Genomic DNA, 14,160 nt, shown 5'->3' on the forward strand with positions numbered 1-14,160 from the left:
TGACATGAAAGCGTTATCTATCAGTGGTCGCCTTAAGCTGGTTAGGGAAAACATCTTACCTATTTTTCCGGATAATTTCTCAAAAGTCCTTGGAATAAGCAGAGAATGGAAACACTTTGCAGGACGTTATAAATTTATTCACAGAACAGCAATTTTTACATGCATGTACAAGCAGATACACGCTAACCAATTCAGATTTCTACTTCTCGAACGTAAAATCCAGCAACTCTCGCTGCTCTCTTGTGATCGTCTCACTATTTATAGGTACGGTCAAATCTTCGAGACAAACGACTATTCCAGAAAACTTCGTTTTACAGTTCCCGAATTGGTGCCCCGCCGTATGGACAGAAAATCAATGTTCCAGAAAAATCTAGATATTTTGCGCCGTACCGATGCATTTTTCGTTTGGCAACAGCATATTGGCAAGTTTGAGGGGGTCTTTACAAATTATGCTACGATTTTTTCGTAACACTGTATTTTCTCCGGGTTCGAACCTGACACCGTGGCAACAACCTTCACGGTGGTAGATGAGCATCTTACCACCACGCTACTCAAGTGCTTTGCTCACTGACCTGGTTCCTCACTCTAGGTCACTCTTTTGGTTGCTCACTGACTTGGTCCCTCGCTCTTTGAGTCACTTTTTTTTTCCTCACACGCATACTTGCACACTCATCTTCATGTCACTCTTTTGGTTGTTCGCTCACCTGGTCCTGCTCTCTCCATCAGGGGCGTCGGAAGTGTTTCGAACCTGTGGGTGCTCGTCTTGAGTTCCATATAGGAAATTTCGATTTCTGAATCAATTCTGTGGGTGCTCGGACCTGTTTTACAAATTCTCGTGGGTGCTCGAGCACCCACAGCACCCCCGGCTCCGACGCCACTGCTCTCCATGGTCATTCTTTTAGTCATTCTTCCGATCACACAAGCAACATTTAGACAGAAAATGGCGACTACTATGACGTCACAACATGTCCAGAATACCCATCCACATCCCAAATAGTTTCTAAACTGATAAAAAAATATTATAATCATTATAAGAATCATTCAAATTTTTTCATGTATTCAGAAGAATTCTTCTATCGAATATATAAGAAAAATTGAGTTTAAAAAAAAAAAAGAAACGAAAGTCTGGAACTCCCACTCTGATCTCAATCCCATTACAGGGGGCAACCCTGTCATCCTAGAACCACTAAGTAATATCACAATTGAACGTCCAATCCAGTCGCATGACGTCAGAGCACCAAACGAACAACGCGGACGAGAAAGCGCGAGAAAACGGTGAGCCGTTTTTTTTTTCTTTTTCCTCCTCCGACCTCCATTCGTTGATAAGACGCCATTGAATTCAAACAACGAGAACTATATTTCTCGCTCTCTCTCAACTACAACTACTCAATCTCTCTCTACTCAATTCGTCGTCTCGGAATTTCGTCGTCTCATTTAAAAGTGTCAAGATGCATCTCTCTGGATTTTATAGACCGGTTTAAAAATTTTATATTCCAATATATATAATTTTTTTTTTTTTTAAAAGGAAAAAATAACCATCAATTTTTTTTTATATATATTATAAAAAAAAATTTTTTTACAATAAGAACGAAGAAAGAAAACCTACCACCATCCTTGGGATTATTTATGTTATGGCATTCCAGAGCGAAGTAGCATCCCCGCCCGTAGTAATGGGGGAGGCTAACAAAGACAACAACAACACATTTGACGGAGATGATGATAAAAGGTCGAGTATTATTATGATAGCAACCAAGAACTTATTATATAATTATTTTATTATAGCTTAAATATATAAGTTTATTTCTTAACGGTAATGGGGAAACTATAATACCAAAAAAAAAGAAAGAAATGGCCAGTATAAATATCTATTTCCCAACCCCCCCTTAATGTGACGGATATATCCGTTTATATTCTGTTCTTTTTTAAAAAAAAAAAAAGGAAACGTAAACATTTTTGCATGAGTTCGGAAATATCGTCTGGAAAGTTCATACGAGGGTGAGTGTGAAAATTATTTTTATCCAAGATGGCTGCCGTAATGGCGCTGGTTAGTGATTGCGATGGCGGTTTTAGGCCTAGTTGTGTTATTTGTTACGAAGACTATGAGAGATATAAAAGTAAGTACAAGAAATGAAATACACAAACATTGATAATTTTTTTTATTTAGTTTGCCTCTTATTTATTTAGTTCTCGCACACAAGATGTGGTTGTTTAGTTTTGATTATTAATATTATTAGCTCCCAGCTGGGGGAATTTAACGGTGCGAATTTTTATTCAAAGTTAGAACATAAATGTTTACGATTCCCATAGTAATGTATTGGGACTAGATCCCGGAGTAGTACGGGACATGGATCCCCATGGGTGAGGGGCCCCCCCACCCCTCACTTTTATTAGTCTATTTAATATTGCACTATACAATCGTAGGGGCCCTGAAGAATAAGGAGGGGGGGGGGAATGAACAACATATTAAAATATCTAAAACAAAAACAGTTTTCTCATAGTGTATGTTAATCACAATTTCTTTTTACCATGCCAGTGTGATGTCACCCTTTCTTCCCTCTCCCCGTCATGATGGCGGGGGTGTGAAAGAAGGGACAGTGGCGTAGGCTAGTTGGGATGGGAGAGGAAGGGTGTATGGAAGAGACAGTGGTGTAGTGGTATTGTTTGCTCAGCAGCTGTTTCGATAAATATTTTTTCTCAGTGAAATAACATTTTTGCGAGAATAGGAGCACGTGGTTAAAAATGAGGTTACGTTGGTGTAGAGAGAATTTTTTTGTGTGGCATCGTCCGTGTGTGTGTGCTACCCTTCCACCCCTCCCTACTGGAAGTACATATCGTATTAAATGGACTCGTCCATGCGTGCGTGTGTCGGACACTGGCGGATAATCAGATGATGCCATATACTCCCGGTCTAATCGGTGCTGCAAGGTTTTTTTAGGATGTGTTTGTTTATGCACATAGGAATAAGATTTATTTGTTTTTGAATTGAACTCTAAAACGTGTAGTAAACATAAAAAGTCAAGAAGGGGCCTAATTTGACATTTTTGAGGTACGTAGGGCAGTATTATAGCCCCCCCCCCCCCACACACACACACACACAGAACTGCAGTCCTGGGGACCCCCGAGGCAATCACCGTCATTGTTGTTTTTTCATGCTACAAATTCATTATAGAAGGGGCCCGTGAAAAGTAGCTTAGGGAGTCGCCTATGGGTCCAGGATGTGGAGGGGCGCCACTGGCACGATGCTATACCATACGTTACTGAGGGCCTCGGGTAGGTGCAAATCCAGGGCAACGTATTGGGAAGGGTGATTTATTGTGTAGGTTGCTCGAATCGTCCCGTATTCCACGGAATGTATTTTCCCCATATATGGCTATTGGAGGGGCTTGATCGTCCCCCCTGGATCCGGAACTGCTTGGGGGCATGTGTTGGAGACCTCTAGCGTAAAAATATCTGTATAGCCGGGCCCGTGTGTACTCAAATACGCAATCCTATACCTAATTCAATCTGGAAAACATTAAATTTTCCGGCAGTCGCACATGCCTGAACCACTACCGTACCCCGCAGGTCAAGTGTTACGATAGGTTGAGAAAGTTCGTAATTGCTGAAACACCAGCAAATGGTGGGCACTTCACACTGCTCTGACCCTTTCTAACACTTCCATTCCTGCAGGTCCCGTGGGTTCCTTACCTACCTCGGACAACAGGTGGGAACGTTCTTAATGCTAACACACGCAAGGAAAACACTAAACAGCAATAGTTGACACTTTACTCTTCACATGCAGTTTAATTTAAAAAATTATTTATAAAACATTGTAATTATTAGAATTATTTAGATTTGACAAAATTGTTTTCTAGTTAACGTGCACCTATATTTCATAATTTCATTTCCCTGATCAGGAATTAATTATTAGTTGTAAGTTACGTCAGGTATTTTAGTCTATAGAATTATATGTTGCTAAAGCAGACACCCCCCCCCCCACACTGAAGGGCAGGATTTTTCACTACCCGATTCAATTTTATTTATAGCCTAAAAAAATTTCACAGGTTATGCACTCAAGTTCACGGGACCGCTATTATATGGGGAAGGGGGGGGGTGTATGTACTCAAGTTGCATTGATACATAGCTTTCACATTTTTCACGTTTTCTTTCCATTGAGCGCTTCCCGAGGTTTACATTCACTGAGTTTTTCATTGTTTGTGTTAGACTTGATCAAAAACGCCCAATTCACAGAACATGGACTCGTGCTCTCTCCCCCCCCCCACATCAGGGCCATAACTAGGATTTTTGCCTCCCCACAACTTTAAAATTCGATAATTTTACAACGGTGTTCGTTGTTCCATTCTAAAACTGCCGCCCCTAAATTTTCCGCCCGGGGCAGTTGCTCCCCTCTAGTTCCGGCCCTGCCTAACATGAGGGGTTCCAGTCTCGTATGAATCCGTTTTTTTTTTTATTACACTACCAATGTTCTCCTGAGGTAGCCCGCCAAAACGGTCCCAGCAGATGGTCACGGCCAAAGGCAGGGTCGGCGGAATCTATTTTTTTCGTCCCCGACTGTTTTTTTAGTCGACAAAGCTTTTTCTTTTGCCCTTTCAACTCGGATTTGGTGTCCCGCACGGCCTAAGAGCCGCCCCTGGTTAGAGAGTGCGGGGACAGATTATGTACAAATGTACCTACGGTTGGATTAGTTGAGTAAAAATTTCCAAATGACGAATAATTTATGTATAATGTGGGCAGACAAGCCTAGTATTTTGTGGCCATCTACAACGAGTTTTCACATTTCTCCCCTGTGTCTGTGGGCATTGGCGCACACGCCAGCTTTATATTGGCACCCGATCACTGACAGATTGAAAGGGGGTGACTGTCCCCTCCGAGAACTTTTTTTTTAAAATATTCTCTGGGGTATCTCTCACTCCCAGGTTCCCTGGCTTATTGTTACTTTCCACCAACCGCCCCCACCCACGAAATCGCATTAGACCGTCACAGCACCCGACTATCAAACTATTATTTCATGAATTTCTATTAAAGTGCATTCCGCAATATATATATTTGGATAATAGTGTCCGCGGAAAAATTACCAGTGCGCTCCGAGACCACTGCATTACAATAACTGTATGCAGGGAACAACAGTGAAAGGGCCGTCGGGGTAATTTTGAACAATTGGTTTAAAAAGGAAGAATTTAGCGCCCTCTATGGTTCAGCGCCCACGACACCAGGTCCACCAGAAACTCCACTCTCTTGGGCATGGTCCCCACATCCTGGAGCAGCACCCTAGGCTGGGATATTTTGCGGGCCCCCCCCCCGACCAGACTTCCACGGGCCCCTTTGTGATGAATTTATAGCGTGAAAAGCAAAAAAATTGTGAAAATTGTTCCGGGCCCCAGGGCTGGAGCCTTGTCATTCCACCCCTTGTGGGGGGGCCATGCTCTTGGGTTGAAGAAGGGGTTGTGTGAAAACCCTAGGCCAGAGGGTTGAATGTCTGGATATTAGGAATTCCTTGTCTTGTATAAGTTTTTCCAAGACTGGAAGAAAAATATACAAAAAACAGTATTTTCTTTTACCCCCTCATAGGCCAACCTGGCCCGTCCTTATTCCCACAATCAGCCCGTGGGGCTGGGTATGTGGGAAAACCTCTGATGCTGGTCTGGATAAGTTTTTACTTTGATAAGATGTCGAAGTCTCACAAAATGTGTAATTAAATTATTTTTTATCCTGTTTTGCGGCCCCTAAAATTCAGCGGTCGCACCATTCGCACCTGCTCAAGTCCGACCCTGGATGTGGGAAACGTACGAAATCTCAACACTGGATTAGCAAATGTACTCGTTTGTTTTCGGCGTCTTCAGTGGGTAGCGGCACACAGTATGGGAACAAGTCTTGATTTTTTTTAATTGCACTTTAAAGATTTTTTAAGTTCCTGTGGTTTTTGAACTTTCCATATTTCTTTTTTGAATGATCCAAAGGACTCTTTCTTACTAGACATGGCTGAAATTCACTTTTTTTTTTGCACACACTGCGACACAAAGATTCTTAACCCTTGTGTTCCAAGGATTTTTGTCAAATAAGATAAAGGCTGAAAATATTTAGCTCATAAAAAGTAAAAACAATAAGTTTTAATTGGTTCTTTTAATCGAAGTTTAGACCCCCTTCCCCTTAAACCTTCAAAGGGGTACCAAGCATGAAGCATCCATGGTTAAGTACCACAGCTGCAACCGATATTACGAGCAATGGCTCTCCAACTTTTGGCACCCGTGTGGGCTCCCTAAAATCTCGTGCGAAGCCCCTATGCTGGGATTCTTACCTTCTCCCCGAATTATTTTCCGATCCAATTTTTAAATCTCCTCCTCTTCCCCCATGTTGAAAGACGGGCGTCCTGGGCCTTGCAGCCGCACCACGTACGAAAAAGACGTTTCCGAGGCAACCGGGGGGGGGGGGGTCTCAAATTATTGAAGACACCACACATACTCACGTAAAATATTTTATTAAATTAATTTCGCGCAAAGGTTTCAAAAAATGCTTTGGGGCCTCGGGACATTAAGAGGAGGAGTGTGGGAGATTCTTATTTATCTTCGTATTCCAAAGATTTCTCAGGGTACCAACAGGCTGAGGAGCCAGACTGTGTTTCCAAAGTGGGGGGATATTGCCCCTTGGTTGGATAATGGAAGCCCTATACCTTATTGTTGCTTCAAGATGGGAAAAGCCGGGAGACGAGACTGGTCTAGCTGATGGAGGTTGTCTATTAAATTGGCTCCGTAGGAGTTATAGCGCACATGCATGGGGCCCCACGCTATAATTTTTCAAGGGCTCCTGAAAAGAAATTTACAGCATAAGAAAAAAAGTCCTCCTCCCATGTGGGGGGGGGGGGAAAGCCCTCATCTGGAAATGTGACCGTTGTAAAACAAAACGAACCAGTCGTAGTTCCAGCTGGGAAGCGGCAATTTTAGGGAATAATTCCGAACAGATGCATAGTTCTCGATTCCCCCCTTAAATCGGGGTTCTTAACCCTTTCTGTTCCGGGACACCCCTTGTGCCAATGAAATGTAGGCCAACGAACCCCTTTTCGGTATAATACTCAATAGAAATCAGTCCTCATGAAATAAATCGTTCTGTGGAGCGCTGGTTAAGAACCCCCAGTCCTTAGTACTGGTGTACTTGGAGCCGCCATTACCTCAAGCATCACAAGAATAACGGAACAAGCCACTATAAACCGCCATTCTTTTTTTGTCCCATGACCGTGCATTGAGTCCGAATAGCCCTTTTCTTATATTCACTTACGGTCCGAAAAACAGCCCATGCGTATCTTATATAAGGAAAGAAAAGAGCAGTGCTGCGTGAATTTCGAACATAACCTTGATTAGTTCGAGGATATTTTCTTGGAATGACCTCAAAAAATTACAGTGAGGATGAAAAGCGCCTTCGATTCTTGTGTGTTTCAGTGGTGAATTAACTTTCACATTGCGATGATGATCCTTTGATATGTTCGTCCTAGAGATAAACAGGGCCTGATTATCATTCGCGAGGTGACTGAGCTAAGCAGGCGTTGTATAGAACTAACTTCCTACCCCCAGGGCCAGAACTACAGGGTGCGAGCGGAAGGGGGGCAGCTGGTCTGGGCGGAAAATTTTAGGTGGGAGCAAGAACATATTGTACGCATGGGGGGGGGTGGCGGCTCATGTTCGTAGGGGGCCTATATGATGGTGGACTAATAGCCTACTCACCACAGTTCCAATCTGGAAGGATGACGAGGTGCATCCCCCCCCCGTTATAGGAACATGTATTCGTTTTTGCTGCTAAATATGGGGGGCCCCCACGTCACTTTGTTCGGAGAACCAGCGATGTCGAGACGGCCCTGCACTACTAAGCCCCCACAAGAGGGAAGGCCTAGGGGTTCAGAGATCGACCTTATTACTGAGAAAATCAATTCAATAGTTTCAAGCCTCGCCTCTGGAAGATGGTGGAAGGAATAAGACGGGGGGAGACGACACGAGAAGAAAATACTCTCCGAATGAGTTAGGCCCCGATTTGAAAATTGGGCTCATGATGGGGCCATGGCCGAAAAAATTTTAAAACCCTGGATTCATAAATATTTGGTTAGTCATCGTTGGTTAGTATTTGGTGCCTTCAAAATTATATAGGACCAGGGGCGTAGCGTGCCTTCTCGGAGCCCCGGAAAAGGCCTTTTCTTGCCCCCCCCCCCCTCCCAGTGGTATTATGCAAAATAAGTAAATTTTTTGGCATAGGGCTCTGGGGCAGTGCCCCGATTGCTCCAGCCTAGTTACGGTTAGAGGAATATGGACGAGGTACATTTGTGATTTAGTAGTAGTAGCGGGCCCTGTTTAAGGGCACTTGCAACGGGGTTCCCGTGTTGCTGTACCATTCTGTTCAGATTGTAGAATACTTGGAAAGAGAAAGAAATTTTTTGCGTAGTAATTCCTTTGCTGCTTTCCGTCCACGGTGGGGCATCGATTGGGCATTTGGGGAGATGGTTTGTACGCCAAGGGTAAAAAATTTTTGGTCAGTCTTCGAAATACGTTAAGAATTTTTTAGCCTTCCAAATTTATAGGGTCTTGAATTTCTCTCTGGTGCCTTGGTACATGCGGAAATCTGGCCCTAACAAAATCATTTCTTTTCTATGCGTGGCATGGCAATATGTCAGATTTGTGTATATGCGCGCGATTTTCGGTGAACACGAGCCATCCCGGTGAGAGATTTTTTTTTTTTGTACCCTCGTTTTTTTGGATAGCAGATTGTTAACAACTGGCTCGCGTAAGTGTTTTTCGCACACGGCAAGTGCTCTATTACTCGAGTTTTGTGATGTTTTTTGGTACCGTAGCCAAGGGATACTCTATCGACGTTTCATTGATCATTTTTGGTATTGAGGTCGCTAGGGAGGGATCTGATGCTTTTTATTCATTTAATTTATCACTTGAAGCGTCATGGTTCCCACATACCCTCCTGGAGTCCCTTCTCTAGGATTGTTGATGGAACCCTCGAATTTATTCCTCTGAATTTTTAATTGAAAAAAAAAATTGAATAAGATCGATCCTGGTGATCCTCCCCCACCCGTCTAGATCCGTTTAGCCTATTCCTTGTGGTCGCCCATGTACCGACTTACGATACTACCGGGGGCTCGAGTTCCTTTGGTTTTCCCATAGAAAAATATCACTCCGAGGATAACAGAATCAAGTACAATGAATGAATGAACACAAATTTCACATGATTAAATGCATTAAGATGGCTCTGATATAGGGCCCTATTTTGTAATATTTGTATTTTTCAAATGTTGAAGTCAGGGTGTCTGGAAATACTTGCCTGCACGGGGTAAGAAAGCTTAGGTATGGGCCTGACAGTAAGCACAGGGTGTCCTGTAAGTCCTTACCTCATTGGCATTTATCTTATCAATCGTTCGTCGTAAGAGGTATAGTTCGGAATTAGAAAATGCTAAAACGTGTTCAAGCATTGCTCTGTACCAGTTTTGAGAGTGAAAATACACTTTGACATAAAATATAAATTTTTATACGGTCCCCATGTCCTCTCACTTTTAGTGAGAAAGTTGTTGCCCTATCTCTCCCGAGGCCTGGAAAAAAAAATTCCACGCGTTTAAGGGCAATATTAGCTGAGGTATTTTTGAATTCAAAAATCGGAGAAAAGTTGGAAAAAAGAACAATAAATAAGGGAAAGGAGCGCTGTTTTTCTCAACTTTTTTTACCAAGTTTTTAATTCAAATATCTCGTTGAACATTGCACTTACAAACATGGATTTTTTATTTTTTGGCGTCAGGAGAGACAGGCCAAACAACTTTCTAATTGAGAGCTAGAAGACGGGTGGGGGGGGGGGGTCGTATGAAAATTTAGATTTTTTTACTTTATATAAAAAAATATACCTTATTTTTTTTCACTCACGAAACTGGTGTAGAGTGATTCCTGAACACCTTTTGAGCATTTTTTAAATCAGAACCATACGTCTACGAAGAACGGTCGATGAGATAAAAGTTGAATTAGGACTTACAGGACACTGTATATCTGCACACTATTCAAAATGCGGTCTTAATGAGTTTGGAGGCCCAGGATTCTCTCTAGTGCGTTTTTGTGAAAATTGCCCCCCCCCCCCACCATTGATTATATCTTCAACAATTTGGTGCCCCTGATTATTCATCCTGCAACTACTATGATTATTATAAGATGATAAACTCTAGGAACCCGTGGAATTCAGCGGAAACCCATTCGAGAAACGCTCGATAAAGAATGAAAGTAAAGAAACGCGCGCGTATATTACGGATAAACATAAAAACAAGATAATCCAGAATCGATCACAGACATACGAAACGGTACAGGAAAGAATGACAGGTAATCGCGGGATCACGCACTCCTTTAGCAGCGGCCCCGCCAACGCCGAAACATCTGTATCGATTTTCTGAAAAATTTAGTGAAGAAACTGCTCAGTCCACAAAAAAATGTGAAGTGAATAATATTCCGAAAAAGATTGTCGTGTCCATTGGCATACGCAAAGGGGGTTCTAACCCCCCCTCCCAAGGCGGAAAACTGCTCAGCCCAACTAAGGGGTTGTTTTCACTCAACCTCCTTCATTTATTCACATCTATTTGTTTTTCATAGCTGGCCATGGGCGTAAACGTAATGGGCCACAACTTTTCCTTTTTTTCAAACCGATACTTTGTCAATAAATACTACAACTAGATACTTTGTCAACCGGGCAAGAACGCATTTCGGCTCCCCTGTGAAATGTAGGAATGGCAAAAGACGACGCCCCCTGGTCCGGCGCCTGTGTCACCAGACCCGCCTGTTCTCCCTTAGTTGCGGCCCTTACACCACCTCAATATTTTTGTGCCCTCCCAACGTTTCCAATAATTTTGTCTGTGGCTAGGGCCTGTTCCTCGTAAGTTCGGGCTCTGGTTAAACACGATTTTTCGGGCCCCTTATATAAAGCATGCTTGGAGGCAGAGGCGTATGCAGGAGTAGAGGGCCCCGTGTATCCCCCACAAAGACGATCAAAAATTATAAGTATTTGTTAATATTTCTATAAAAATTGAAATATCTCGAATGAGCCTCGAATAATTGTGGGCCCTGGGCAGGGCCGTAACTAAGATTTTCGTGTTACTTTGCCGCCCTCTCACCACTTTAAAATTCGATAACTTTATTAAGGTGTTCATTGCTCCTACCCATGGCCCCCACATCCTGAAGCAGGTCCCCTAGGCTGGGATCTTTTGCGGGCCCCTTTATGATGAATTTATAGCGTGAAAAAGCAAAAAAAATCGTGAAAATTGTCCCGGGGCTGGAGCCTTGTCAGCCCACCCCACCCCTTGTGGGGGCCATGCTCCTACCTATATAAAACGGCCGCCCCTAAATTTTCCCACATGGGGCAGTCACCCTCCCCACTAGTTTCAACACTGGATATGTGCCCCGTTTGCCCATGCGAGAAACAGGCACTGTCTGTGGCACCCTTAATTGCTTGTTTAGGCTCCTTTACTTGATTAGCAGCTGTACCCCCCCCCCCCCTCCTCCCGATATTCGATTGAATTAGATTATTCAATTATGTAAACCTAATTTTGCATGATTTGTCGAAGGAGGGGATCACAAGAGATGTTTTTTCTTGATGTCTTAAATGAGTTTGGGGTCCTAGCATTTTCGGAGGGCGGGGGGCTTGTACTCGATTAAAAAGCTTTGTACACGTGCTATCTTTAATAATCTGTGCCGTTACTAACTTTGTTGTCCAATTACCATTGCATCCCCTTGCTTGGTTCGGAGGGGCCTCCCGTCGGCCAGTGTGTTCAGTGTAATACGGTTTTGTGTGTGTGATGAAGGGCCGCAGAAGTTTTACAATGAAGCGGGGTGACCTTTTTCTTTCCTTCGCAAGGATGTTTCGAAATTTCGGTGGAAATCCGCCGCGAGGAGATCGAAATAATGATTTCAGCTGAGCCTTGTTTGCCAGAAAGGAAGTCTATTTTTCGATCAGCCGCCATTGCTAAGTGTACGTGCACACAATATCTATAGCACCCTTCTCCTTCCACCACCTCCATCATCATCCTTCTTTTCCGCCATGTTTTACCTCTACATTACTAGCAATGTCGCGAGGAGACTCGTCCCATTTCTAGAGAGGGGAGACAGGCAGGCGTTATTTACGGCCACGCGCGGAGCTCTTTCGACTCTGCGCCGCTCAAGGTTCACCTTTATTTTTTTAATATTCCAGGGATCTTGTCCAAAATAAACTTGGGAGATGTCTCAGTCTTTGTGCCGTTTTCTTCTACGAAATAATTTGGCGTTTTGGGCCGGGATTGTACTATAAAAGTTTTCTAAAAGTTCTTTTATAAAATTAGAAAAATTTAACCAGTAAGATTATTGATTGTAATTTTCAAGTTTTATAAAATAACTTTTATCGAACTTTTATAGTGTAATTCCGGCCTAGGCAGTTTCTGAGCCCGATTTCCTAGTTTATTTTCTAACTGCCTTGTAATAGTGTTTTTTGCACTTTTTCTTAAAATTATTCCGAATTGTTCTGCAGTAGCGGTAATTTCGGCACATTCTGCTTTGGGGGGGGGGGGCGACAATTTTAAATGGAAACGAAGAGTCGGTAATTTTATAACACCATTGTAAAATTATCGAGTTTCAAAGTTGTGGGGGCGGCAAAAATCCTAGGGAAATGCTATGCACTTAATTGAATTTTTGTACTGTTCGTGTAGGGTCAAGTTTTCGTTTCACTGTACAGCACGAGGACTTTCCACCAACTTCTACAACATATTCAGGTTTTTCTCCCTGTAAAATTTACCCCTAACACACACATAGGATTTCAACAGCTTGGGCTTTTTTTTACCATCCCCCTCTTGCTGCCTTCACTTTCAATGATAAAATTTGCAGATTTGCCACATGAAGAGCGAACATATTATTAATATTATAATATTATAACATTGATATTTATTGGAAGTATCCAGAGGTCTACCACGTTGAGACATAAAAAATATTGTTGTGTGGGCAATCTTGGCACGATTTACTTCGTCCATCATTATACATGCGCACAATAAAACTATTTACGCCTTTGAGTTTAAATGCGTCAGATGATTATTATTATTTTTTGCCTTCACGCCCCTGTGTTTTTCAATAACCATTCGTAGTAGGCTTCAGATAGCGCATGAGGTTTTTGTACCTTGCCCTCAGATGAAAAAAAACACTAAAAACTTGTTTTTTTTTCTACCTCTTTAGTGAAACCATGTAGAGGTAGAAGATGTTTGTTTTGCTTTCAGTTGAGAGAAACTGCTCATCCATATACACACGATTCCCTTTTTTCCTCACTGGTGACGTAAAGAATTGCCTTGAAGCACTGAAATTGCAATGAAGAGGTGAAGACTCTCGTGGCTCACTTTTTTTTAACCACTTTGTAGAATCCTGTTGCGTCATATTTATGAAGTGATTGGTTGCTTGTGGATTCAAAGGTTTTGACTCAAAACTTTTGAGCAAATTATTTTGCTAATGATTCGTTATAATAAATGGTGTAATAACAGGGATGTGTCTTCCCGGCAATATGGGGCAATCTTCCCGATGCTATGGAGGCCTCCCCACCTGGATGGAAATACCTATCAATTCATATATTTACTACTAAAATAAAATAATTTCATGTTAATGAAAGGAATAACCTCAGAATAATGAATAATAATGGATCTTTCATTAATTCTCTGAAATCATTTTTCTTTTGTTAATACTGAGAAATCATATCTTCTGTCAATTCTGAAATTTCTTTCATTAATTCTGAGTAATGAATAATGATAATCCACAATTAATTAAAGAAAAATGATTTCAGAATTAAGGAACGAACAATGAAACAACATAATCAGAATCAATGAAAATTCAAAATTAGTGAAAGATGAAAATTCAAAATTAGTGAAAGATGAAAATTCAAAATTAGTGAAAGATGAAAATTCAAAATTAGTGAAAGATGAAAATTCAAAATTAGTGAAAGATAAAATTTCCAAATTAATGAAAGAAAAATGATTTCAAAACAAAAAAAATTATTACAGTATTGAAAGGAAAATGATTTCAGGATTAAGGAAATAACAATGAAACAATATATTCAGAATTAATGAAAATTTCAGAATTAGTGAAAGATAAAATTTCAGAATTAGGGAAAGATAAAATTTCAGAATTAGGGAAAGATAAAATT

General features: G+C 41.8%; 1 protein-coding gene across 3 annotated transcripts in view; it reads left to right on the top strand.

The window, feature by feature from the left end:
• The first annotated feature begins 1,298 nt into the window (after positions 1-1,298).
• LOC149081085 (uncharacterized) overlaps positions 1,299-14,160 on the top strand; it is a 38,245-nt gene continuing 25,383 nt past the window's right edge. The window contains exon 1 of one of the 3 annotated variants that reach the window (XM_089237864.1): positions 1,299-1,726. In XM_089237864.1, coding sequence (XP_089093990.1) covers positions 1,632-1,726 — 95 coding nt within the window. In that variant the 5' untranslated portion in view covers positions 1,299-1,631. Of the gene's footprint in view, positions 1,727-2,093; positions 2,115-13,319; positions 13,343-14,160 lie in introns of those variants that run through there. The other 2 variants (XM_089237866.1, XM_089237865.1) reach the window with 2 other exon arrangements.

The sequence above is a fragment of the Pholcus phalangioides genome, unplaced genomic scaffold (genome assembly GCF_987345545.1).
Source record: "Pholcus phalangioides strain wild (caught in Gottingen) unplaced genomic scaffold, Ppha-v1.0 ptg000010l_1, whole genome shotgun sequence".
NCBI lineage: Eukaryota > Metazoa > Arthropoda > Arachnida > Araneae > Pholcidae > Pholcus > Pholcus phalangioides.